Source organism: Pseudonaja textilis, chromosome 3 (genome assembly GCF_049901715.1).
Source record: "Pseudonaja textilis isolate UNSWEBS1 chromosome 3, rPseTex1.2, whole genome shotgun sequence".
Lineage (NCBI taxonomy): Eukaryota > Metazoa > Chordata > Lepidosauria > Squamata > Elapidae > Pseudonaja > Pseudonaja textilis.
Window position 1 is genome coordinate 150,865,191 of NC_141992.1, and position 26,304 is coordinate 150,891,494.

A 26,304-nucleotide genomic window follows, 5' to 3' on the forward strand; every position below is an offset into this window, starting at 1 on the left:
TTCCCTATGGATGAGGATTTTTTTTGAGAAATACAGTACTATTTTTATGTTTTAAGAAAGAGAGATTCTTACTTTCCAACCAATTTTTGAAAGGAAAGGGCCTTAGTAATGAATCATCCTTGAAAATTTTAGTGGAACAAACTATCCAAAGAATATGATATCATTATGAACTATCCAGGTACAAAATATGAAGAATCTCTCTTGATTCAAATGTTTGAATAACCAGCAAAATATTTGATATTTTACTTTCTTTAAGATGCCAATGTTGAGTTTTTAAACAAAGAAACATACTATACATATATATTTTCTTAAGTTTTCGCGGGTACTTACATGTATGGTATTCAGCTTTGTTTGGGTATTTTCCCACGTCACTATAGTTGTGCTTTTAAAGTTGTAGCAACATTTCGGCAGAATCTCATCTACCATCATCAGGCTTCTGTATTGTGTTTGTCTGTGAGTCAGACTTTCACAGCTGTTTCAGTTTTAAATTTGGGTCTAGCCTACTGCTGTGCCAGAAAGGTTTTTTCTTCATCCTGATTGGTTGGGAGTCTTGGTCTGTGTTTATTGGTCTTGGAGTTGGCTGTGTTCTGCTTGATTGGTGTTTCTAATATCTTCTGTCTGTTTTGTGGCTTTTTTTTTTTGTCTTGATTGGCTGGCAACATTGTGTTCCTGTATTGGAGGCTTTTAGTGTGGCTTGGCTCCAAGTAAATGGATGGCTATCATTTATTAGGAAGCTAGGTTTCACCTGGGTGCTGTGTTTGAGCTGGAGGTATCAGGGGGCATCTGTTTGTGCCCAGGTGTTTGCCTGGCTTGTGGTATGGAGATTTTTTTGTTTGTGAGTGCAGGCTTCCAAATAATTGACAGATGTCCTGCCCTACATAAGAGGTACTACAGACAAAATCAGTAAGATACTACACAGGCATCACATCAAGACTGCCTTCAAAACAGAAAGAAAAATAGCAGCCATCCTAAGAAACCCCAAAGATAAAATTGACCTGGAAAACCAAGGCATATATGAAGTCCCCTATGCATCATGCCCTGTCACATACATTGGACAGACCAATAGAAGAATAAGTACCTGCCTAGATGAACACAAAAATGCAGTAAAAAAGCTGGAACACACTTCCTCACTAGTCCAACACATGAAAGCCACAAGTCATAGCATCAACTTCAATGGCACCAAAACCCTAGCCACTATAGAAAACCCCAGCTACAGAATTATCAGAGAAGCCATAGAGATTGAAAAAAAACCTGAAAGCATGAATAGAAGAGATGACTCCACCAGACTGTCAATTATCTGGAAGCCTGCACTCACAAACAAAAAAAACCCTCCACACCACAAGCCAGGCAAATACCTGGGCACAAACAGATCCCCCTGATACCTCCAGCTCAAACACACCCCAACCAGGCACCCAGATGAAACCTAGCTTCCTAATAAATGATAACCATCCATTTACTTGGAGCCAAGCTGCACTAAAAGCCTCCAATACAGGAACACAATGTTGCCAGCCAATCAAGACAAAAAAAGCCACAAAACAGACAGAAGATATTAGAAACACAAATCAAGCAGAACACAGCAAACTCCAAGACCAATAAACACAGACCAAGACTCCCAACCAATCAGGATGAGGAAAAAACCATTCTGGCACAGCGTAGGCTAGCACCAAATTTAAAACAGAAATGGCTGTGAAAGTCTGACTCATAGACTAACACAATACAGAAGCCTGATGATGGTAGATGAGATTCTGCCAAAACGTTGCTACAACTTTAAAAGCACAACTATAATGACATGAGAAAGTACCCGAACAAAGCTGAATACCATACATATAAATACCCGCAAAAACTTAAGAAACTATATATATATATATACAAACATTATATACATATACATACACACACACACACACACACACACACTATATAGCCCAGTGATGGTGAACTTTTGGGCCCTGATTGCCCAAAGCGTGCGTGCGCATACAAAAAATGCAAAGTGTGCCCCCATGCATGTGCATGCATACATACGCCCCCACCCCTGCACGTGCACCCTGCCCCTGTGCATGCATGACAGAGACCGAAAGGCCAGCTGGCTGGTGGGAGGCATGTGTGCATGCACGGTGGAGCTGAGTTGGGGAGACAGCACATGTGCCCACAGAGAGGGCTCTATGTGCCACCTGTGGCACACATGCCATAGGTTCGCCACCCTGGGAATAGTCAATTAATTAACTATCACTACTAAAGGTTCACAGTTCTGTAATCCATCGATCAACTGATGCTGTCTATATCTAAAAAAAACCCATTATGCAATCATATCTATAATTTCATATCTGCTTCATCCATAATAAATCATATTAGTAGAATAATTTTAAAGGATAGCAATTTTTAGATTCTCTATGCAAAATTCTTTTATAAAAAAGATTAGAAAAATAATTTCCACATGCTAATTATTTTCAGTAAATTCCAATTATCGGTACAGTTTTATAATAGCAGCTTACAATATATAGAACTGGACACACACAAAAAAATCAAAGTACGAATGACAAAACTTGACAATACCATATTATATTCCTGTAACCAACAATATTCCTATATTCATGTAATTCATTTTCCAAATAATATGACTGGCAGCCAGAATTTGATTTCTATTTCTACATGAAAATCAGATAGATTTTTTAAAAAATCAATTGTCCCTTAAAGCTGTTTCAGCAGTTCTTAATTATCCACAACCAAACATATATAATGTCTGAACACTTTTTCAGAAATACAGTATATGGTGCTTCTAATAGTAAGCATACCAGATGACATTTTCTTCCAGTAACTATTTAATGTATTTACCTGAATTATCCTTTCTGAAAAGGTTTCTTGCTCTTCTTGTCGAAGTTTCACCTCTTTCTCTAGCTGAGCCTGAAGCTCTTGTACCGATACATTCTGTGCAAGTAAAACATGGCAGTCCCTGAGTTGATAAGCGGGATAACAGTTCTTACAAAGGTAACAAAACTTTAAGATATATACCACTGAGACTTCAAATAATACAATCAAGATACACCTGCTATGTTCATAATTAGTGAGAAACCTTCACAAATTTTCTCTGGATTAATCTGGTGGTGCATTCTTTGATTGAATGTATATTTAAAATCAATATAAGGATCTGCTTTAGCTAGGATTTAGACAGCTAGATTATTTGTAACCATAGTTATCTATTCAGACATACACATGGATTTTTGAAGTGCACAGAAGCACTTACAGAAAGTTATTATATCTGAAACTTTGCATTTAAAGTTTATTTTGGTTTCAGTCTCATCAATGCAACACTCCTGGAACCAGAGTACTTACTGAAGACATGCACATGAAGTAAGTAACTGAAAATTAAAAACTTGACGAATAGTGAATTTTATTTATTAAATTTATGGTTTTGTCCTGGAGGAAGAGCCGATATCTCACTGAGCTAGTGATTGGCAATATGAATACACAATACGCTTTGTGCTTTCTGACTTATTGAATTTATTTCTGACTCTGAACTGATGTCTTTTGTCTCTGAGAAGACAGATCAACTGAACTGTATATGATGAACCTATCAATTATGCTGCAGGGTTTTGAAATGAAACTGAAATGTCATCTGGTGTAAACATGTGTGTTAGTATGGAAAATACAGACATTTGTTGACTTGTAGTAAGCATGGTACCATGGTAGATCACCACTGAAGGTGCTATGTTCATAATTAGTGCAAAACCTGCACAAAAAACTCTCTTGATTAATCTGTTGGAGTAGTTTCATGGCCAAAGTCAGTGGTGAAATGTGTATTCATACAGTATTTCTCCCATTTAATTTTTAAAGCAATCATTCACATATGCATTTTTCTCATCCACAGCCTCTTGCGCTTCATTACTCCAAGTTTCCATATTTCAAATTTATTAATGCTCAAAATTACATAATTTACTTAGATAACTTTCAATTTATTCTGGAAAGGGTACTCTCTAATACTTTTTTGTACAGGATTTGTATTTTCTCTTCTGGCAATCTTTATTATTTTCTTGTCCATTTGTCTCCCCACCACAATGAACTACTCTTGATGCTACCAAATAACAGTGTTTCCAGATCCTTTGCATCCTTCATTAACTATTGAGTATTTTATCATAAACTAATCAATTATAGTTTTAGATATGTATTTTTATGTCAAATATGTATGTATACTTTTGCTTAAACTATGTATTTGAAACATAGCCCACTTATCTTTTTTCCTGTATTCTCTCATTTTCAGCATCCACAGAATGCTGCATAGGCAGGCAGATTGAGTTACTCACAGAATCACAGATTCACTCAGAGATCTACCATTCTGCAATCTGCTGAGTCTGCACTGAAAAATAGAAGCTTCAGTCCTAAGGAAGATTCAGCACTGCTTTTAGATTAGCTAGAAAGCAGGAAATCCTAGGACTTCCTGCTTTCTAGCTAATCTAAATCTCCCGGCAGAGCAGAACAGCTGGTGGTTGGAGAAAAAAAAGGAAAAATAGTAACTTACCAAATGCAGGCAAGTTTGATGGTGCACATATCAGGTTAAGGAGTGAGTGGGTGGGAGGAGAGGGCTAGGGCCAGCCAGTGGCACAATTTGCCATTTCTCTGAACTGTGCAGAATTGTAACAACAATTTTGATTAACTAGAAAGCAGGAAATTGTGGGATTTCTTGCTTTCTAGCTAATCTAAATCACTGTTGTACTGTTGCTTTGCCTTCACCCAGGAGGCTTCTCTGAGGCCCAGTCAGGAGTGGTAGGGGGAGGGGGAGAAGTAGCCTGAGAGCACAGCTGAACCTTCCTTAGGATTGAAGCTTCTATTTTTCAGTGCAGACTCAGGCAGCAGATTGCAGAAAGATAGATCTCTAAGAGAATCTGTGATTCTGTGAACAACTCTCTCTGCCTGCCTGCTTTGCCTGAATTTGAGTAAAAGTTGCTCTTTTTTAATTAAAAAAAAATCAATATTTACATACATGGTGTGTTGTGAGATAATTTTGTGAGTTTGCTTGTTAGCAAATTTTATGAGTTTGCTTGCAAGCAAATTTTATGTGACAGACTTGGGTAGCAGATTGCAGAATGGTAGATCTCTGAGTGAATCTGTGATTCTGTGAGCTACTCAATCTGCCTGCCTGCTTTGCCTGATTTTGAGTAAAAGTTGCTTTTTTAATAAAAAAAATATCAATATTTACATAAATATTTATAATATTTACATATAAGCCATGCCCAGCCAGTCACATGACCACCAAGCCATGCCCAGTCAGCAAGCCATGCCCACACAGTCACATCACTACCAAGCCACACCAACAAATTAGGCCATGCCCACATAACCAGTTGTTAAGAAATTTGAATCCCACCGCTAAATGGAACCCCATACATGGAGAAGATTAATCTTTACTTCCCCAGGCATTTTTAAAATTCTCATAGCTGAACATGCAAGTAAAAGGAATTTTGAGATTTATGGGCTGTGTTTTGTTTTCCCAATGTTTTCACACCGTGTTTTTTGCAGTTTGCCACTGAAATTCAATAGCAAACTTAGTAGGTCTGAGATATCATTTTTCAATCTTGGCCATTTTAAGAAATGTGGACTTCAATTTATAGATTTGCCAAAGTTAAAGAAATATTACTTTGGGGAATGAAAAAACAGGTCTGAATGCTATATATCTTTTGTAAGTAAAAAAAAAGTGATGTGTTCTCTGTTGAAATATTAGACATATTCTATATAGTACAGGACAATCTCAAATGGGAACAGTGACAAATGATTATTTTAAGAGACAAAAAGCAAAGCCAGTGCCTACTATAGAAGAATTAATTCAATTGGAAATAAATAGATGAAAAAAACTCCTACATGGCAGTATATAAGTTAATTCATAAATTAAAATGTCTTGAACCATTCTGCCCTTTTTGCTCAATTTTAATTCCTTAATCTGAAAGCAGAAAAATTTAGACAAAGTCATGTAGCTAAAGCTTCTGAATTTCAGAAGGTAATGCTAAAATAAAATTAAAGAAGGAAGTACATTAAATAATAATCACATTTTTAAACCTGATTATTTATTTCCTGACATCCTGTCAATGGGTTTGAATAGCAAAGGGTATCAGAAATACTATCTATTTTTTTAGGCAGAGGAGTCTGGTTTATGCTTCAACAATGGTTAATTAATTGGAAGTTACGGATGCTATCTGACCTTTGCTTGAACTACACAGCATAACTGAAGCTTACTTTTTGTCTTGAAGGGTTATAGTTAATTTTATTATGCTGACATATAAAGAAACTGCAGGTGTATTGACCTTTATAAAAGAACATTTCAGTTACCTGTGATGTGATCCTGCACATGTTTAAATCAGAAATGTGTTCTACTGTGTTTGATGAGTTTATCACCAGGAAACTGGTGGGTTGTTGCTATAATCACTGGAATTATGTTGTTGAATGTCACCAAAACTACAATTCTTAACATTCTTTTAAGATACATTTTAACCATGTAATATACATTTTACACAAATAGTTGTAGTTCCTTTAACTACACTATTTAGTTAGGGGCCAATACATCAGGCTCAACTTTTAATTAGTCCATGAATGAATATTCGCCATCACTATTTGTCTGAGGTAATAACTTCTTGCAGTTTTTCCAAAGACATTCTTATCATCACCTTGATCCTATCCATCTGCTTTATCCATTATCTTCTTCTTCAACTTCCTTCAACCTTATCATGAGTAGTTGTTTCTTTCAGCTTTAATCTTTTTGCATCAGATATACAAAATTTTTCTTGTTCATCATTATCTGAAATAATTTTTATAGGTCCAAGTTTGACTGGTTCTTCTTGCAGCCTGTGAAGCTCTTGTTCAGATTTATAATCTGGTCTTCTCTCACTCTTTTGCTTTTCTTCTATGTCCAGTTTTTGCAGCATTGTATTTTAATTGGAAAGACTGCTGCTTCATCATTTGTTGCCAAAGAAACATCCTTATACTTTTCCCAAAGGTGCTTTTTCAGGAGGCAACTGGACCTTCCTGTTTCTTCTTTTGAAGATGTTTTGCTTCTCATCCAAGAAGCTTCTTCCGCTCTGACAAGCTAAACGTCTTCAAAGGAAGAAACAAGAAAGTCCAGTTGCCTCCTGAAAAAGCACCTTTGGGACAACTATGACCTGGATGACTGAGAATCTCTACAGATCCTTATATTGCTCTAAGTTTGTCATTACCGTCTCCATAATGAACTTCTCTCTCCCAGTGTGTTGTCCATGTTCTTGAACTTAAGAAAACAAAACTATCAATTTCACTTCTTGTATTTTCTTTCTTTATCATTAACTATACATGGATTTATTCTTTTTTGTAAGATGTTAGGTAAAACTTTATGTGAGCAATTACTGCAATGTTTTAATAATTTCCATATCTTATGCGTTGCTATTCTTAGTATGAGAACATACACTAATCTTTTCCAATCTCCAGACAAGAATCTTTATTCTGTATTTGTTGTCATAGAGTTATGGTCACAGAAATATAGAATGCCAAAATTCTGGTTAAGTATATTTACTGAAACAAAATATATCTAATGCAAGTGCTATTTGGAGAGAAAGTGAGATTCAAATTCTTATGCCTCTTTCTCCCCAAGCATTATAGTATGTAGCAAATAGGCTAAAAGTCACTCTCAGGAAGAAAGAATAGTTTCCATCTCTCTCTTGTTTAATAATGGGTTATTTTATTTGTTTGCTTAAAATTACTTAAGAATTTTCTGTCACACCATATCCCATAAGATTATTTATTTGATCATGATCTCTATTGAAGATCTCCTTTCCCTTTTCTCCTCTGGATGGAATGAATTTCTACTTTAACCTCCCTTTTCTCCAGTTCAAAATGCCTAGAGAGGGTAGGGGGAGAAATCTCCATCTCTTCCAGATAGATGTATATTGGGGGAGGTTCTGACTTTATAATCAATAATACAGCTCAAATTAATATTATTTACCAGGATCAGAAGCTATAGGAAAGAAAATTTCTCACACAATTTAGTCATTGTGGTCCATAAGTATTCTGTGAATGCTGATTTCTATCTAAGCAACAAATCCATTATTTTCTTGTTGTCCAACTTGGTTTCCACTACATCAGAGTCTGAAAATCCAATAGGTGCTTTGGGAAAATTGGAAGGCATATTAGAAGTCCCAGACTTCTGTTGTATTGCAGACAGAATTGGCAAAGATATCTATGTCTGGTTATTGTTTTTAAATGAATCCAAATATTCCAGTCTGTACCTTCTACATTAACTTATATAGTCTAAGGCTATTTGCTTCTGACAGTGTGAGAATTTACTCTCTCAGCTGTTAGCACTTTAATTGCTTGTTCTCTTGCAGTTTTAAATAGTTCAATGGGCATCTCATCTGATCCGGGTGCTTTCTTATTTGACAGCTGGTCCATTGCCTGTCATACCTCATTTTGTAGGAAAGAAGATTCATTCACACATTACGTCTGTACAAATTGTTCTATGATTCCATAACCCAATTTATAAGAAGCTTCAGTATAGCCTTTCTGTCCTCCTTTAATTTAATTTATATTAGATTTTTTTCCATAAGTACTAGATCTATCTTTTGATTTTTCCCATGAATACCGTACTCTGATCTTAATTTTTTTTTCTTTAATCTCCTTTACTTATTGAAAGTCTTTATTTCCTTATTTGCTTGATGTGATGCAGATGTATTCAATTGTCACACATAATTTTATGTCTTATTTTGGCTTGAAAATCAGCTGAACCTTTTCTTTGGAATTTTGAAAATACTTTTTCACTTAGTTTTTATGAAGTCTCATTCTTCTATAGCTCCTTAGTTTCTTTTCTGCATGGCATAATGAATCTGTTTCTTTCACTGATGTTGCATTCTGAATGATTTTCCTCAAGTCAAATCTTGTTGGCATCCTTACTCTCTTTGGTCACATATATGGCACCTGTATATATGGTCTGTTTTATAATCTGTATTTCAGAATGCTATGGTGCAATTCTCTATGTTCTCTTTCCTATTATGTATTAAATGTTATTTTAATATTGTATATCCCATAATGCTCATGTGTAAATTATACACATTTATGTGGCTTTAAGTTGATTCACTTGATAAATAATTATCTTTGGAAAACTCTGTAACCGACTCCATTATTACATTTTACCTAATCCACTTCTCCTGTAAGTCCAGATTTTTCAATTTCTCCAATGTTTACATTCCAGTCACAGATTTGTAGTAGTGTACTCTTTCCTAATATTGCATTTAGCCCTTCTCAATTTTGCACTTAGTAATTTTTTTAGCATTTTTCACCACTTGCCCCTTAATAATTGCACATTCTTGTACAACATTAATGTTGAATGACACTTTTTGAATTGTAACTAAAGACATACTTGCAATATCCTTCTGAAGGATCATTACCATTCTTTTGGTTGGCTTCATGCCCTGATACATATATTAACTGAGTGGAAGAAACCCTGTTTATTTATTTCAAAAATATTTTCACTTCAAAAAAAGTTGTTTGTCATTGTTCATTCTTCTCAAATTCCATGTATTCCTGGTACATATCTCCTTGTAAAATTACTGATTAGATTTCTTTGCAGGTTTGATCTGACTACATTATCATCTCCAGTTCTATTTTGAAAATGAATGTCTTTCTGTTTAGAATCTCTTCACCTACCACATAAACTTGTCTCAATGTTCCAGCCATCTACATAGCGTTTTCTTGGATCTATGCAGAAATCATTTGCCACTGTCTTCCTTTGAGTTTGAGTTTGGAATTCCTTCTTTTAGTAGCATTATCTTGCCTCAGATCTGTGAGCCTTACCTGCCCTTTTCCTTATTGTGGACAGCTGTTAATGTTACACCACTGATTCACCTTATCAGCAAGGGTGACCTGACATGGAACGCCAGCTATCGCCCCACCCCAGCTCCACCGTGCATGCATCTGCGCCTTCTGCTGGCCAGCTGGTTTTTGGGTCTCTGCTGTGCATGCATGGGGGTGGGGCCTTCCCTGATCAGTTTCCCCCCACCCAGTGGACCCTATCATTCTCCCCCTGGGGCACCCTAACTTTCTCCTGCATTCCTGCCACTCGTGCCTTTCCCGATCTATGCAGTTTCTCCCCCAACGCGCCCTAGATTTCTCCTGCATTCCTGCCTCCCGTGCCTTCCCCAATCTCCACAGGTTCCACTCTCCACAAGTGCCTCTCCGTGTCAGAAATGGAGGAGAAAGCTTAGAGTGCACTGGGGGAGAAACTGAGGAGATCAGGGAAGGCGTGGGCGGCAGGAATGCATAGGAAAGCTAGGGCGCAATGGAAGGAGAAACTGTGGAGATCGGGGAAGGCACAGGCAGCAGAAATGCAGGAGAAAGCTAGGGCTCGCTGAGGGGATAAACTGCTGAGAATGCGAGGTCTCCCCGCATGCTTTTTTGGGCCTGCAAATCTTCCTGCATCAACCTAGAAGCCAAAACAGGGGCTGGGGGGGGGGCGCATGCATGGGGGGGTGCATGCATGGGGGAGCTCACATTGCATTTTGGGGATTGGGGCACGTGTGCATGCATTAACACGTGCGTGCACGCCATCACTGACATATAAAGTCTCTGCTTTTGGGACAGTGCACATGTTTTTCCTCCATAAAGAGGGAATCTAGCACCAAGTTGGCAATATTGGACCTTAGAAAAATTTTAAGAGATCATGCTTTTAAACAATGTAGGTCATTTAATTTATTAACATACTTCTAAAGAATATTTTGGTTCTTTCTATCTTGAAGATATCTTTTTCATTATTTTTGAGCATAACTAAATCAGAATTCAATCAATCAATCCAAGATTTGCAAATGAGAATGCTACATGCTTTGCTCCCTGCACCTTTAATTTACCCATTTTCAAACTAAAAGGTCAACTTATAATGTACTTAATGGCCAGCAAATCAAATGTACAATTCACAAATTTGTCTTCCTTCAGATAGACTTTTTATTTAAAATGTTACTACAAAATTTAAGAAATTAAGTATACATTAATTCCCCATTTAAAAAGATTATTGAAAATTTATTTTAGAAAAAATCTGAATTAAGGAAATCATTGCTTTCCAGTCAATCATTTCTGGTTATTTATTGCTGGCTTTTGATGTAGATATAGAACCAATTCAATCCAGGTTATAGGACTGTGCAATTGACAAAATGAGATACCGTTAAGTGCTATTTCACAATGAATATTTGCAATCATCCACAGCTAAATGTTCAAAACTGGCTAGTTCTAGGCCAGTTTTATAACCTGACATTCAAGTAAGAATTTTCTTCTAATTTTTATGGCTATTCTCAATATAGCATATATGACTAAAATAAGACCTAACAGTCTAGTGCCTTCAAAGTGATCATGGACCTCTATGTTTTGAAGGCTGTGTTCTGATCTAAAAAATTGGAAGAGATGAACATACAATACAATCGCTTTTTGCTCAGTTTAGATTCAAATGGGCTAGACTTTAATGCCCATTTAAACTCTGAAACAGTACAGCATTTGTATAGCATCTACATGAAACTGCTGGGTAAGTTCATCCATGTCCATGGATCACCAATACATTGATGATGTCCAGCCATACAGTATATCTCTGTTCCTGGTGAAGTGGGGGTTGCAGTGGACATCCTTTTGTAATGCCTGGAGGCTGTGGGATGGGAACAACAGATTTCAGCTGAACTCTAATAAGATGGAATTGCTATGGGTGGGCTCCTCTGTACCCAGGAGTTTATCATCTTCGCTCTTGGATGCAGTTGCACTATCCCAGACAGACCAGGTGTATAATTTGGGGGTCCTCTTGTACTCATGGCTCCTGCTCGATGAGCAGGTGGCAACCATGGCCAGGAGCGTATTTGCTCAATTCCACAATGCATCAATGATGCCCTTTCTAGGCAAGGAGGCTTTATGCGTGGTCATTTATGCCCTGGTTATGTCCCGATTGGACTACTGCAACATGATCTACATGGGCCTATCCCTGAAAAGTAACTGGAAGCTTTAGCTGGTGCAGAGCACAGTTGCACAAGCCATACTGGGTGCCTGAAGAAGGACATATATAACACCCTTGTTCCCTGAACTGCACTGGGTACTAGTTTGCTTCCAGGTTCAATGTTCAATTTAAGGTGTTAGCCATCACCTATAAAGCTCTACATGGTATAAAGCTCTACAAGTTATCTACGGAATTGGCTTCTTCCCATCTCATGAGCACATCTCATCTCACTCAATTCAGCAAGGAAGGTAGCCTGCACACCCCATCAGTCAAAAGTTTCAACTGGCAGTGTCTGCTGCCCCCTTGTTATAGAACATTCTGACCCCAGAAAATCATAAATGCAAGAACACAGTTTCTCCCCCATCACCATTATAGTGCAAATGATTGCTAAATGAGTCAATTGCTAAACAAGTGCTATCTGGTATTGTCTATCATGAGAAAAATGCTAAAAACGATCATATTTCCATTTCATTAAAATATTAGGTGAAGTTAAATACAAATTATAGGGCTCAAAGGAATGATTCCCTCTGTTTTGCCCTGGCTTCTATTACAAACAATTACTGTTCCCTTTCAATGAATTTTTATTCAGCTGGCTAACCTCTAGACTGAAACAATTCTTGTTTTCTGGCCTGTAGAATTTAAGGTCTCCATCAGTTGTGCCAGGTGGTTCTGTTGTGCCTTGTTGTTGATGGATCTCTTTTTCATCTCCATGGTCTGGGCTGGGCTGCCATTCCATCTGATCCTTTTGTTTGGACTGTTAGGTGCATGGGTGGGGATTGTAACATAAAAAAAATCAGGACAGGGAGATTAAAAAAACAAACAAAAATGGATAAGGTAGGCAATTGAAAAAACTACAAGACAAAAAAAAGCGTGAACAGAAAAATCAACTTAAATGCAGTGTCATAAGCAAGTGACGAGAACAGAACTAAAATAAGGATGAGCAAAATAATGGGCTGAAACATCTGAAAAGCAAGAGAGGGAAAAGAATGCAAATACTGGTTATGAGGCGCATGCAATGGGGATGCATGAATCAAACCAACAGCAAGCGTATAAATCATGGAGTATATGGGGACACAAGGCTCTTACAACCTTATCTGTGCTGTGCAGAAAAATCCCTATTCAGGATGGCAGCTGTGAGAGTATGAATCCAAGGAAATGCATTATGAAAGACAGTCTTTTGTTAGCTACAGGGCCTTTTTATTTGCCCCTTACTTATGTGAAAGAACTAAAAGCAGGCTTTTAAAGTATATTTCATTTTGGATTTTTATTTTGGCAAGACCTTTTGAAATACATTTCATATTAACAGTATAAGAGATAGTATGTGCTATGTGTTTTGTTAAATATCAACAAAACAGTAACTAATGAAATACAGCATCCAATATAATAAACAAAACAAAAAAATTAGGTGCTGTTTTTTTCTATTAGCCTTTTTGTCATGACAAACAGCCTCTGTATGAAAATAGCAGAGTTAAAAAAAGGATTTACAAATATTTTATAAATTAATTTCAAAATCATAACAAAACAAACATAGGCAAAATTAGCACCAGAATGCAGCAAGAAAGACTAACAAAACCGTAAAAGAAGCAAGAAGTCCACCTACCTGGAAATCTATAATTAATTCCTTTCCTTGATTTCCAATGGGAGAATCTCGAGAGATGGATGTCATTGTGGACAGAAAACTAGAGGACTCTGTAAGGTGTGGAAGAGGGGAAAGATCTTCCAGTTGTTCTTTGAAGCCAGCCCCAATGTTATCAACCTTCTCCAAGAAGCTTTGCAGTTCTTTCTGAAAATGTTTCATCCTTGAATTAATAGTGCTTAAAAGTTCTGGTTCATTATTGTTCCCCTTTTTCCTCTCAACTTTTTTAAAAATTTGCTCAGAGGAAGCACTGTTATTTATTTGGACTTTTGTTTCATATATTAAATTGTCTGTATCAATGATAAGGTGTTCCATAGCTCTTTCAAGCCTTTCAGCCTCATATCTGATGCTGATCAATGATTCTGAGTTCTCTTTGGCCCTTGTTAAATCAGTGGAACACAAGTTACTAACTTCTGAGTGTTTCCCACTCCCAAAACCTGATGTCTTTTCATATAAATCTTCAGAATCACTTTCACCTCCAATAGGTCCTTCTCTCCTTGGTTGAGGTAGATGACTTTCTTCATTGTCATATTCTTTCTTTCCTGTCTCACTCTCAACATCACTATCCCTGGGACTGCATGTTCGCAATCCTAGGTGAGAGGCAAGATCATAGCGCTGCACATTAGATAGCAGCACACGATTTTCATACTGGAGCTTCATCACTTTTCCACTCAGTTCATTGATTTGCATCCGGGCTGACTTCAGTTCTTCTTGTAAGGATCCACTGCATTTGGATGCATTTTCATCAAACCAACCAGATTCTTGTCCAGGGTCAAACTTGAATTTATTCAGTTCATTTGTTAGCTGCTTATTGTGATCTTCAATTTCAGAGATTGATCTCCTAAGAAGTTCTGCTTCTTCTTCTACGAATTGCAAATGATGACGCAACTCTGCAGCTGATTCCACAGGGTCACCATAAGGTGAGGTAGGAATGCTTGAAACACGTTCCTGGTTAAGACATACTCTTTCATACTGGCATCTCATATCCTCCATCTCAGCCTTAATTCCTCTGTTTTCCACCTCTAGTTCTACTAACTTTCTGCCCAATATGTTAGCTTCTTCTTCCACCAATTTTAAACGAAGCTTCAGTTCAGCTTCTCTTGTGCTGGGTGGCCCTCCAGCCTCTCCAATGGGGAGAGGACTTTCCACATCCCCATAGATGGATTTGTACTTTTGAAGCTCTTGTTCCAGTTCATCTTTCTCTCTGCTTAGCTTGGCCATCTTCTTACGCATCAGTACTGCTTCCTCTTTGGCAAACTGAAGCTGGCACTTCAAATCAGCACTGTCTTCCTGCCAATAAAAGCAACACATATGAAGATAAAAGGAAAAAGACAAACATGTTCTGGCCATAACTCTTTAAAGCAATTTTTTTCTAACCTGTTATGTTGGATTTCAACACTATCATGAGTATATGCAAACATAAAATTAGAGAAGGGGTGTGTTTGTGTGTGTTGTGTGTTTGTGTATGCATGCGTGCATGTACAACATGCACTTTACAAAATTCAATTAAGGAATTGCTAGTTAAAGTTGGTAAAAAAAAAACTTGCAATAAACTTCCAGAAACTGATAGCTATAATACAAATGTTGCACACTTTTAAATGAAGAAAAACCAATAATGTATAATGGAAAAATGGAAAATCCTTTTTTTACATTAGATTATTCAGAATATAGACTCTTAAGATTCCTTTCCACAAAATAAGTATTTATTCCAGCAAAAACAAGTTATAGATTAAGTGAAAAACCAAACTGTGTCCTTTTAAAAAAAAACTAGATACATAATTTCCAATAAAACAGAATATATGTAACTCAGAGTTGAATTAAGAGCCCTTGGAGCTCTCGATGCTTGGCTGTTTACTTGCAGACATTTCATTACCCAACTAGGAAACATCAATTTGAGTAAATGTGAGGCTTAACTTTGTCTAGGATGCTCATAGCTTCCCAGTTGAACCTATGGTTGAGTCTGTCCATGTGTTGTGAAATTAAGGAGTTTTCATCATGTCTTCTGAATATTTGTCAGTGTCGTGGATGTGCTCTGCTAATCTTCTGCCTGCCTGTCCTACATAGTAGTTTTTGCAGCTCTTACACTCTATGTTATAAACTTTTTCTTCTTCTTGGGCTACTAGGTCTTTTAGTTTATTTAAGATGTTTTGGAGGGCTGTAGTGGATTACTGTGCTATGATGATGCCATGTGATTGTAATAGTCTGTTGGTTGTTTCTAAGTTATTGATGTATGGTAGTATAATAAGCAGAAAACAATACCCCAGTGAAGAAACTATCAAGGAAAAACTGAGCAAGGCAAGCTACTGTATCTAGGAACAAACCCCATACTCTCACACACTGACCTAGTTGGGTAATAAAACATATGTATGCAAACAAATAAGTCTAGAGAGCACCACGGACTCAACACTTCATAGTCCATCAGGCATGCTCAGATATCCCATGTCAAATGTATATTTTTCAAAATAGGGACAGCCAATCTGCTCCATTTTGTATAGATACGTTATGAATATAATGCAATATTCATATAGGCACAACAAAGGCAAGCTGTTACTTATAATGCAGGTCAAATATCTCTCTGGAATTGGTAATAATATAATCTACTGTAATATTATATGTCATCTATCTTTTGGCAGTCTTAACAGATGGCAGCACTTGTTTCATTTTGTCAGAACTGGAAGCTAAGTTGGGTTAGACTAGTTAGTACTTGGGATGCCTGATACCAAAGAGATTCCAAGAGGGTAAAATAGTCTGGGATATCAAAGAAAACATAGAGAAGATGGCATCTGCAGAATACTTCTAAACTGTTGCCAGGAAAATTGCATAGATGTGTCATGCCTTCTTCAAGAGGCTGTATGTTACTCCTATGAAAAAAAATGTAGGTATTAAATAGAAATTAAAAACAAGGCAACATTTAAAAGTGTTACATATAATCTGAATGCCCATTCATTTCTGTTATTATTCATTGAATTTACTGAAGTTTTTGTCAAGGAATCCGTTTCTGAAAAGTGAAAAAAGCAGTTTCTTAAAAGAGGAAAATTCATCAACAATTGATGAGTAGCCTACTAAAAAGAGTACTTTAGAGACATCATTTTAGAAATAGTTTTCTGGCATGTTTATTAATAGAGACAGATTGGTGGACTGAAGTAGAAACTGAATTTTAGCCCTATCTTAGGCATAAAATCAACTAGGTGGTTTTAAGCTAGTTACTCTCTTTCAGTCCCAGGAAGGAAGCAATAGCAAACCATTTCCAAAAATGTTTCCAAGAAAACTGCATGGACTTGTCCATGTAATGGCCAGGAGTCAAGACTGACTCAAAAGCACAAAATGTCTGTATATTTTGATTGTCATGTTGAAAATGAAAGCTATTGCTACAGAATCAAGAAGATAAATCATTTTTTATTTTATTTCTGTGAATATCCAAAATGTCTTTATTACTTTGTTTTTTAATGAAAAAACCCTCAATTACTATCTTACATATGAAGCCAAACATTCAAAATTATTCTTACTACATATACAACTTTATATATACTTTATAATATGATAGGGGATAACTGGCAGAGGAGGCATGCTGTGGATCCTGTCATTATTCCAGCCAGCGAGGTCCAAGGAAGGGCCTTCTCTGCTGTTGATCCTACTCTCCAGATTATCTTTGCTCCCCAATGTGAGGTTGGCCCCAACCCTCCTATCTTTTTGTAAGGGCCTAAAGATGTGGCTTTGTGAGTCGGCTTGGGGCCCCAGTGGGGGAAGAGTGCAATGGAAGTGGTTGATTAATAATGGATCACCCTTCTCCCCTACTCCGCCCCCTCTCCATTTATCTTTGGTTTTAATGTTCAATTTTTATATTCTAACTTAGGTATAACTCTAAGCCACTCAGAGTTACCCTATGGTAAGATGGGCACACAATAAATTGTATAAATAAATACAATAAATAAATATTTTATAATGGTATGCCAAAGGGAAATACATAAGCAAAAAATGCAAATCCAGTAGCACTGAAGTTAAATAAGCAATGTAATAAAATCTCAGTCCAATAAAATGCATAATATTAAAACAGATTTTGTTTAGAATAACACTAGTCTCATTAATTCAATTTCCTTAGAATTCTGGGATATAAAATTCCAAGAACGGAAGAAAATAGTTTTTTATTTTATTTACTGTCTTGTATTTTATTTTTCCTCTTGATATGAAATAATTTAACTATTATTTATCTGTTTAGTTCACTATTTGCCCTCTGAAATTCTTAAAATGTACATGTTTGTATGTGCATGAAATCAGTCTGTTATGAATTATTGTCATTTTCAGTGTGGCATCTATAATATATCTGTTAAGATTTTTCCTGATTTGGATATTCACAGAAATAAAAAAAAATAAAAGGAAAACAGTGTGTAATAAATAGAAATTTGTTTTCATGTATTTAAAACTCAAATGATAATAGAAAATAGCCATGTGCAATAATAGCCTCTTAACTAATTTTAAAATTATCAAGAAAATTGCTTAGAAGCTACTCGTAGTATTAAGAAAACCATTTGATAAATTGTTACATTTCCACCAACAAAACTTACAAAAATATGTTATTTAAACCTTGTTTGCAGATTGACTATGAACAAACATATCAAGAACTTAAATATGGGCAACCACAGTTTCTGCTGCTTTCAATAAAATGATGAAAACATTTTTGTGCCATCTTTTTTAAGTGTGCATGCAATGTTTCAATATATGTATATGTGGTGTGGGACAATCATGATTTCATGAGATTGATTGGTTTGACTCCCCCAATAGACATCACTGAGCTTAGGTAAATGACATTCCAAATCCAATTCCAAGTTTAATATTTATAGCATATAAAATTATATTCGTTTATTTAGAAAAATGCCTGTTTGGATTCAGTAAGATTTATTTTCATATAACCATGTGTAAAATGGCAGTCTAAAAACAATTTTGATATTTCTTAATTTGTGCGTGTCTATCAATACCTGAGAGACAGAGAGGCAAAGAGTGAAAACACAACAAACATCTGTAAATAGTTTTGAAACAAATTCCACAGCAAACATTTTAATTACAACAAACGTGAATGCTATTTATAGCTTACATTAAATCTAGATAAGTTTAATTTCCCATCTTTTCATGCCCCCTAGCCTTCTGTATTATATGGATACACACATAAACATTACATAAGTATACAATAATTGCCAAACTGCATGCTAAATAGGTTTGTATGGTTGGGAGAAAGACTGTTAAATGTTACACAGCATGAGAACAACAAACTAATATTGTAAAAGATGCAAATGAAAGCTCCATGCATTGGAATTCAGATGAGCTTATTTGTTATTAGATAAGCCCATAATGTGAAAATGAGCCAAACAAAAAGTGTTCCCAATTTTTAAAAATTCACCTGTCAGATTGTGAAACAGCATACCAGCGGAATCAGATTTCTCTTAAAGCTTTCCTATATACAGGTAGTCATTGACTTACAACAATTTGTTTAGTTGACCATTCAAAATTAACAATGGCACTGAAAGAAGTGACTTATGACTGTTTTTTACACTTACTTTTGCGGCATTCCCATGATCACATGATCAAAATTTGGTACCTTGGTAACTGACTCATATTTATGATAGCTGCAGTATCTTGGGATCATGTGATCACCTTTTGCAACCATCTGATAAGCAAAATAAATGGGAAAGCACTTAACAACCATATTGCTAACTTAACAATTGCAGTGATTCACTTAACAACTGTGGCAAGAAAAGTTGTAAAATGAGGCAAAACTCATTTAATAACTGTTAAAAACAACAAATTTTGGGTTCAGTTATGGTTGGAAGTCAAGGACTACCTGTAATCTTTCCCCCCCATTATTTCATTTACCTGACAGAATTATACACGCTTAAATTTTAAGATGAGCTATCCTAAATATGAAACAGAAAAAAGTCATATACTTAATGAATCTAATGTGATCCTCCAATTTCAGGGGTAGATTATCTGAGTTATCTGGGTTATATTAGTTCTGTCAATATGAATGAATAATCATCATAATAGAGGGTGGTGGAGCCATCAGCCCCATGCCCTTATTTGTATATAGCTTTGTCTGCTCATATAAACAATTATTTTAGCATTTCATATAATGTATGGATGCATATGTATAAAATGTATTGAATTATTTCTGCCTTACTATACAAAGGGCTCTCAAAACAGGACTTTCTCCTCAGACACCAGTATTGGAAGAGTGTAGGTGCATGGACACAGCTTGACTACCAAATAGCTTGAAATATATATTACATGCACACATGATGAGAAACACTCAATGTGAACAAATTAGGGCTGCGGTGCTAAAGCTGTGATGAGGCTGAAACTTAATCACAATTCCATACATAAAATATGTATATATTTTATATATTTGATTAGCTGGGTGATACAAATAAAAAAAAACAATATTCCATTACCATCTCCTCGGTGGTTTTGGCCAAGCAAAATGCACTTACTGGAATGTCAGCAAAATGAAATGGCAACATAGCTGTTGCTCAGGAAACTGGGCCAGTGCCAACATTCCTACCTTATGCTGAAGAAACAGTTTTCTTTGTGTTCTGACCGCTGCTTGGCATTTTCCAAGAAGTTCCATTCTGCAACTCTGCTGAACAGAAACTATTTTTTTCAATAAAACTAAATGCAGAAAGAGTGCAGTTCTATTTCCTCTGTTCTACATGTTCTTGTAGTAGGTCCTGGAGTGATCCAGTATAATTCTAGTTGTACAGCAAGCTTAACACAGTAGCAGTATATTCATGTGCAAAGAACAGCACTGATAAGGGTTGCAAACTTCCTACTTTTCCATCATTATTGCATCACTGGATCATGTCCCAGCAGACCTATTTAGGATGACTCATTTTCATTTGAGGACTGGGACTCAGCAAGGTCAACACCAGGCTGAAGTGAGAGTTTCAGGCAACATTTGCCAACAAACTCACTCAAATCTTAACTCCTCATGGGCAGGAACAATAGGGTTGGCAGAGGGAGAGTCTTGTGATGTGATCTGGAACTCATTTTATCCTATAAGTAAATGTGGTACCAGGTAGGACGAACTTCTCTACATATGAGCCACAACCCATGCTGCTTCAGAATTTGGATTAGAGAGTGATCAATACTGTTAGGAGAGGGTATAGTACCACTTTCTTTGAAAGAGATGGTAGTATGTCTCTCCTGAAAAGGCCATCCCTGGATCTGGATCTGTTAGAAACCAGACTCCACTACTCCTTTTTGTGGAAGATATATAGGGAATGTTAGTGCTCCTACTGAAAAAATCCCAGAGAAACTAAATTATCTGGATTCTTTCTAAATCCTGGAATTAGGCCTAGGTTTGAAATAGAATCACACTGGCTGCACTGTTGGATGACTTAACTAGATATCCAAGCAACTGTCAATATTCCGAATCTCTGGGCTGCCTGTGAGGGTCAGGAGTTGAAGATATTGTTGTACAGTGAGTCTGATGTCATGAAATCTCATGGTGTGTATATATCATGGTATGGTAATCCATTTAAAATAATACAGCACTGTATATTGGCTGTATATCTTGGCAATATAGTTCAGCAATGCTGTTCATATGGAATATTTGAGTGAGAATGCTTGCAGCTGGTAGCGCAAGTCCACAGAAATTGTTTTACTGTTGAGGAATAAAAGCTTTTCAGGAAGCTGCAATGATTTTTTTCTCACCAAGTAGAAACCCAGTCCTTAAGCCCCAGCTATTTAACACTATTACTATGAAAACTGAGTGAGGAGGAAAAAAAATACAATTACTTTATATTTAGTTGAAGAAAGAAAGAATATCAGGCTTCAGAAACTTAAAACCTAATTCCAAGTGAGTCTTCATGGATGGCCTCAGTTTCCCATTTGAACAAGAGAAACTCATTTTCCTGATATCACAACTTTTCTCCTGGGGGAAAAATACCAGATTCTTTAAAAATGACACAAAATGTGTTTTTAATGTGTTAATTATATTTTGTGTTAAGATAATCATTAGTACATAACCTTAACAACAAGGATGAATTTTTCTGCTCCAAATATTCTGACAAGGATATTTTTTTTTATTTTTTTTGCCTCTATCTGCAAAAAGAGTTATCAGATCAAAAAAAGTTTAAAACAAACATTTCATATAAAAATATTATATTCTGAAATTGTATTACATGTATATGATTACTAAAGGTTACTTCAGATAACATTGTTTTAGCATTGACATATATATTTGTTGGGAACCATACCTGAGCAAATGCCTTCTTTTCTTTATGAATATCCCTGCTCCCTCTTCTCTTCAAGGAGTTCTGAAAGAACAGAGAATGTATAATAAACAGATTTTAAGAATGCACACAAGAGTCCAAAAATAATAATGTAAAGTTTTTTGACACTGCCATATCAATAACCGACTGCATGGCAGTCATTAATGTAGAAAGTTAGCGCCCACCCTTCTCCTAGAAGAATTAATATTCTAGGAAATATTAAAAAGGCAGAATATTATATTTCCCTGGATGAGAAAAGGAGAAACATGTTTTTAAAGACAAAGCAGCTCCCTACAGCTCCCTGCCCCCACTTCAGCTCCAGGGTGATGGGATTAAGACATGGCCCTCAGGAAATGATAGGATTAGCCCTCTACCCATCTAACAGCAGGGCTCACTACAATGCGAAATCACCTGGGAACATTACATTACTCAGCAAGATTCAACCAAGCCTGGGATTCAAGACAACCTACAAAGTTACCCCTGCATGGCCCCATGGGAGTCTGACAACTAATCAGGATACAGTTCTTGCCACAGGAACAGGAAGCAAGTTCAAAGCCCAACAGAAGGTATAAATCTGTCTCCCTCTCTCACCCATGTGCTTCATTTTGCCCAGGACTTCAAAACCCACGTGGTCCTGTCCACCATTAAACCATCCTTCCAAGCAGTCCCTATGTTTCCAGTGTCTCTCTTCCCACTTGGGACTGAACCCAGATGGACATTTCTTCCAACTTTAATAAGAAAATGTATGCATTTTAGATTTTGCTTGACGCATTAGGTCATAATAACAAAAGCAGGTATCATTATCCCACAGGAAATGTAGCTGGAAAACCCAAGTATTTCTAGAGATTTTACAGAGAAAATGAAGCAAATTTGAATGTACTAGTATCCAACTTTATAATTCACAATTTATGAATTTATAAGTATTTTTTTTTTTTTTAAAGAAAAATTAAGAAAACAAGCATAAGATGTAAGTCTTCTGAAGGGTTCAGGAGTGTTGATGAAACTAAAGTCAAAATCCTACATGCCTGGGAATCAACAGGATTTTCCTTAAAACTATGTAAGAGTAAACTTTAATTTTTTTAAAAAAACTCTAGTTCTCTGCCATTGAAGAGAAGGCTGCACCCACTAGGAACAACAGATGGGTTGATCTTACTTGGTCCACTCACTTCCTTCACCAGTTTACATAATTCATTCAATCTAATTCCTTGAGTAGTTGCCACTCTCCAGCCTGACAGGCTCCAGGCCTGCATGGCTCCATTCTGTCTGTAAGGCTATGAAGTACCTGATGCCTTTCCCCAGTATTTATTTATGCTTCAACCATACTTAAAATATTTTAGCAATAAAATTTCCATCATGTGCCTCCCTCAAAAAAAAAAAGGATATTAAAAGGATCTTTATCCTTGAATAATTTTGGAATCACTGGACTAGAGGAAACTATGTTCACTCGTATATATTGTATATATGGAAATTCAACATAATCAACTAAATTTTTGTTACTTCCTATTTAATTAGAATTATCATTTCAATTACTCAGAATGCTGAAGGTTACAATTTATCTGATTTTAACAGCTTTAATCAGAATGCTTTACTGGTTACACATACGTAGTGTAACATAAGCTTGAATTATTATGTGATTTATTTCTTCATATTCCGAATGAAATCTGCTTTAAAACTTATTGTGATTTGTAACTGCTTATACAATTATTTCTATTGTGATTTGTAACTTATACAGTTAATGAGCGTTCATTCAGTTAATGTTTGAAGGTAGGGTTGTTGAGCATGCTCAAAGTTCCAACCGTTCAAAAACTTGCCATCACGTAATTGTGATGTGGGCGCTCAGCAATCAGCTCTTACTTACAATGGCTGTAGCATCCTGTGGTCATGTGATCACAATTCCCAACCTTTCCCACTGACTTCCCCACCTAGACCCCCTCTCTGAGCTCCACTGTGCTTCATTTACCTGCTTGCTGGTAACCTACCTGGAACGTTCATCTTCCTGCTGGCTTCCTCCCTGACTTTGACTCTCAGAAACCAGCAGGAAGTTGTGAGAGGAGGTGTTTGCTTAATGACCCACAATCCTCACTTAATGATGCAATGGGGACTGCAGGAATTGCCATTGCTAAGCAATGCAGTCATGGGACTGGATGAGATCAAAGACCTAATATCTAATTGTCAAGAGTTATCAATTTTTTATTTTACTCTCATAATCAACTAGGATGGAAAAATAATTGTGGTCAAGGGGACACACAAACTGGGAAGAGTTTCCACTGCAGTTTTCACTATGAATCTTACATACATAAGATTCAACTTCTTCATTTTTGTAAATAATGAAATGCCTATGGAAGTCGACATACCTATACAGATTTAAAATAAACTTTCATTTCCCCCAATAAGTGGAATTCAATGGAGTCTACATTGAACTGTTTATTTCCAACTCTCAAAGGAATATGCAGGCCATCTAAAAATGGAATTAGGTGTTCAGTCTCCTCATATTTGTCATCATTATCATAGATTAGAGTTTTGTGCAGATTTTAATAGTAAAAGGAGTAATAATATACTCATCCATTTTCTTTTGGCCTAAAAGATAGAAAATGCATTAGTACACTACTACTACTAATGTTGTTGTTGTTATGATTATTATTTATTTATTTATTATTATGATGAATGAGTCCTGTATTACATGGCACATACTTCTACTTATTCTTGTTCAATGTCTGCGCTGTTATTATTATGCCCACATTAATTCATTGTAGTTGGAGGCCTCTTCACTGAAGGCTAGGGGCTTCTTGATTTCCCTGTACAGCATTGAAAAAAAAAACACTGAACTTCTTCGTCTAAGAGAGAGCTAGAACTTAGGTATCTCTGTTTGTCATCTTTAATCACCATGCTATGTTGGCTTAATGTCTGCATTACTAGTCTATACATTTTATTCTTTTAATAATCTACATAAGCAACTGTTGAACCATTGAAATGAGCGCAAGAAAAAGAGCTACAACCATAGGACAAAACTATGTCTCAATAGTGATTTACATAGGAAATGTGTCATACTGAGTAATGCTCCCTTGTCAGATGAAGCACTTGTTAACAAATGACTCCTCTACACAGCGCCTTTTCTTTCAATTCCAATTTTTTAGGCATTCTTGCTGATAGCTTCCTATATTACAACTTTGCTTTAACTTCATATATCAAAGAAAAATAACAAAATCCACAGACTATTGTGGATAATTAATTAGCTTTCAAAGAATTGTCTGGTTCCAAAATCTGGTGTAGCTGCACCATCAAGTTAACTTCCTCAATGCTTCTACTCCTTTGATATTTCCCAAAGCAGAGAGATACAATATCATCAAAGACAATGATATGAGCACATGACCTTCAACTGACCCTTAATATCCTTTAAAAAAAAGACTCAACTGCCTAGTAACAATTCGTTGCAGTGAAGTAAGAAAAGCAGTGTGAAATCCAGATCCACCATGCTTATATATAAAACAGATTGTAGCAAATACAAAAACTGGAAATAGTTACAACATTTAATGAAATCTTTACCTAAGAATGAATTGGCTCGTATTAAAGAAGTCAGCACTAGTGATATTACAAATATTATTAACAGAATAATAATTTGGGAGGAGAGGTCTGAAATCTCACTAGCATCATTGAGACTTGGAAGAGGGGTAGGATTCTATAGAACCGGTTGTTATGATTCTTCACAGTTTGGAGAACTGGCAAATTGTGTTTCTGGCTGGCTCTGCCCCTCTCCGCCTGCCCCTCCCCTCCCAGTTAGTCCTTATTGTACATACACAACATTGCACGCATGTCTGACATTGCTGACTGCGTTCTTCCCTGCCCAGTCACTTCTTAAAGTATTTCTCCTCCCCCCGCAACAATCAGCTGTTCCAATGATCAGCTGTGCCGGGATTTCCCTTGCTTATTTACTGCTTAGCCCAGGAGGCTTCCCTGAGGCCCAGGAAGGCAAAAAATGGAGGGAGGGGGGTGCGCCTTCCCAAGCTGTGTTTTTTCCCTTCCTGGGCCCCAGGGAAGCCTTCTGGGAGCAAAAATGCCCCACCAGGAGGCTTCCCTGAGGCCCAGAAGAACCCAAAATTGGGGGGGGGGGCATGCTGCCAAAAAAGAAACCATGCCCACCCAGTCACATGACCACACCCTCACAGCCACACACACATAGAATCGGTTGTTACAAAATTACAGAATTCTACCAGTTTGCACCCTTTCGCTAGAACCAGTTGTTAACATTCTAAGCAGTTTGGAGAACCGGTTGTTAGAAAAAATTACTGCGCAAAATGTGCATTTGGCGCGCACGTGCACACAAAGTGTGTGCATGCACGCAAAGCGCACCCACCAACCCGCGCCCCCCCAGTGGCAACTTTATTTGAATACCACCACTGGTATGTATGTATGTATGTATGTATGTATGTATGTATGTATGT

The 26,304-nt window shown here is 36.6% G+C and overlaps 1 protein-coding gene across 2 annotated transcripts in view; it reads right to left on the bottom strand.

Moving 5' to 3' along the window:
• The window catches only part of MTCL1 (microtubule crosslinking factor 1), an 89,427-nt gene that overhangs the window by 25,052 nt on the left and 38,071 nt on the right, over nt 1-26,304 (bottom strand). For both annotated transcript variants that reach the window (XM_026699385.2, XM_087931056.1), the window contains exons 4-7: nt 21,851-21,910; nt 13,569-14,894; nt 12,567-12,722; nt 2,833-2,925 (exon numbers count right to left, since the gene is read on the bottom strand). In XM_026699385.2, coding sequence (XP_026555170.2) covers nt 2,833-2,925; nt 12,567-12,722; nt 13,569-14,894; nt 21,851-21,910 — 1,635 coding nt within the window. The remainder of the gene's footprint in view (nt 1-2,832; nt 2,926-12,566; nt 12,723-13,568; nt 14,895-21,850; nt 21,911-26,304) is intronic.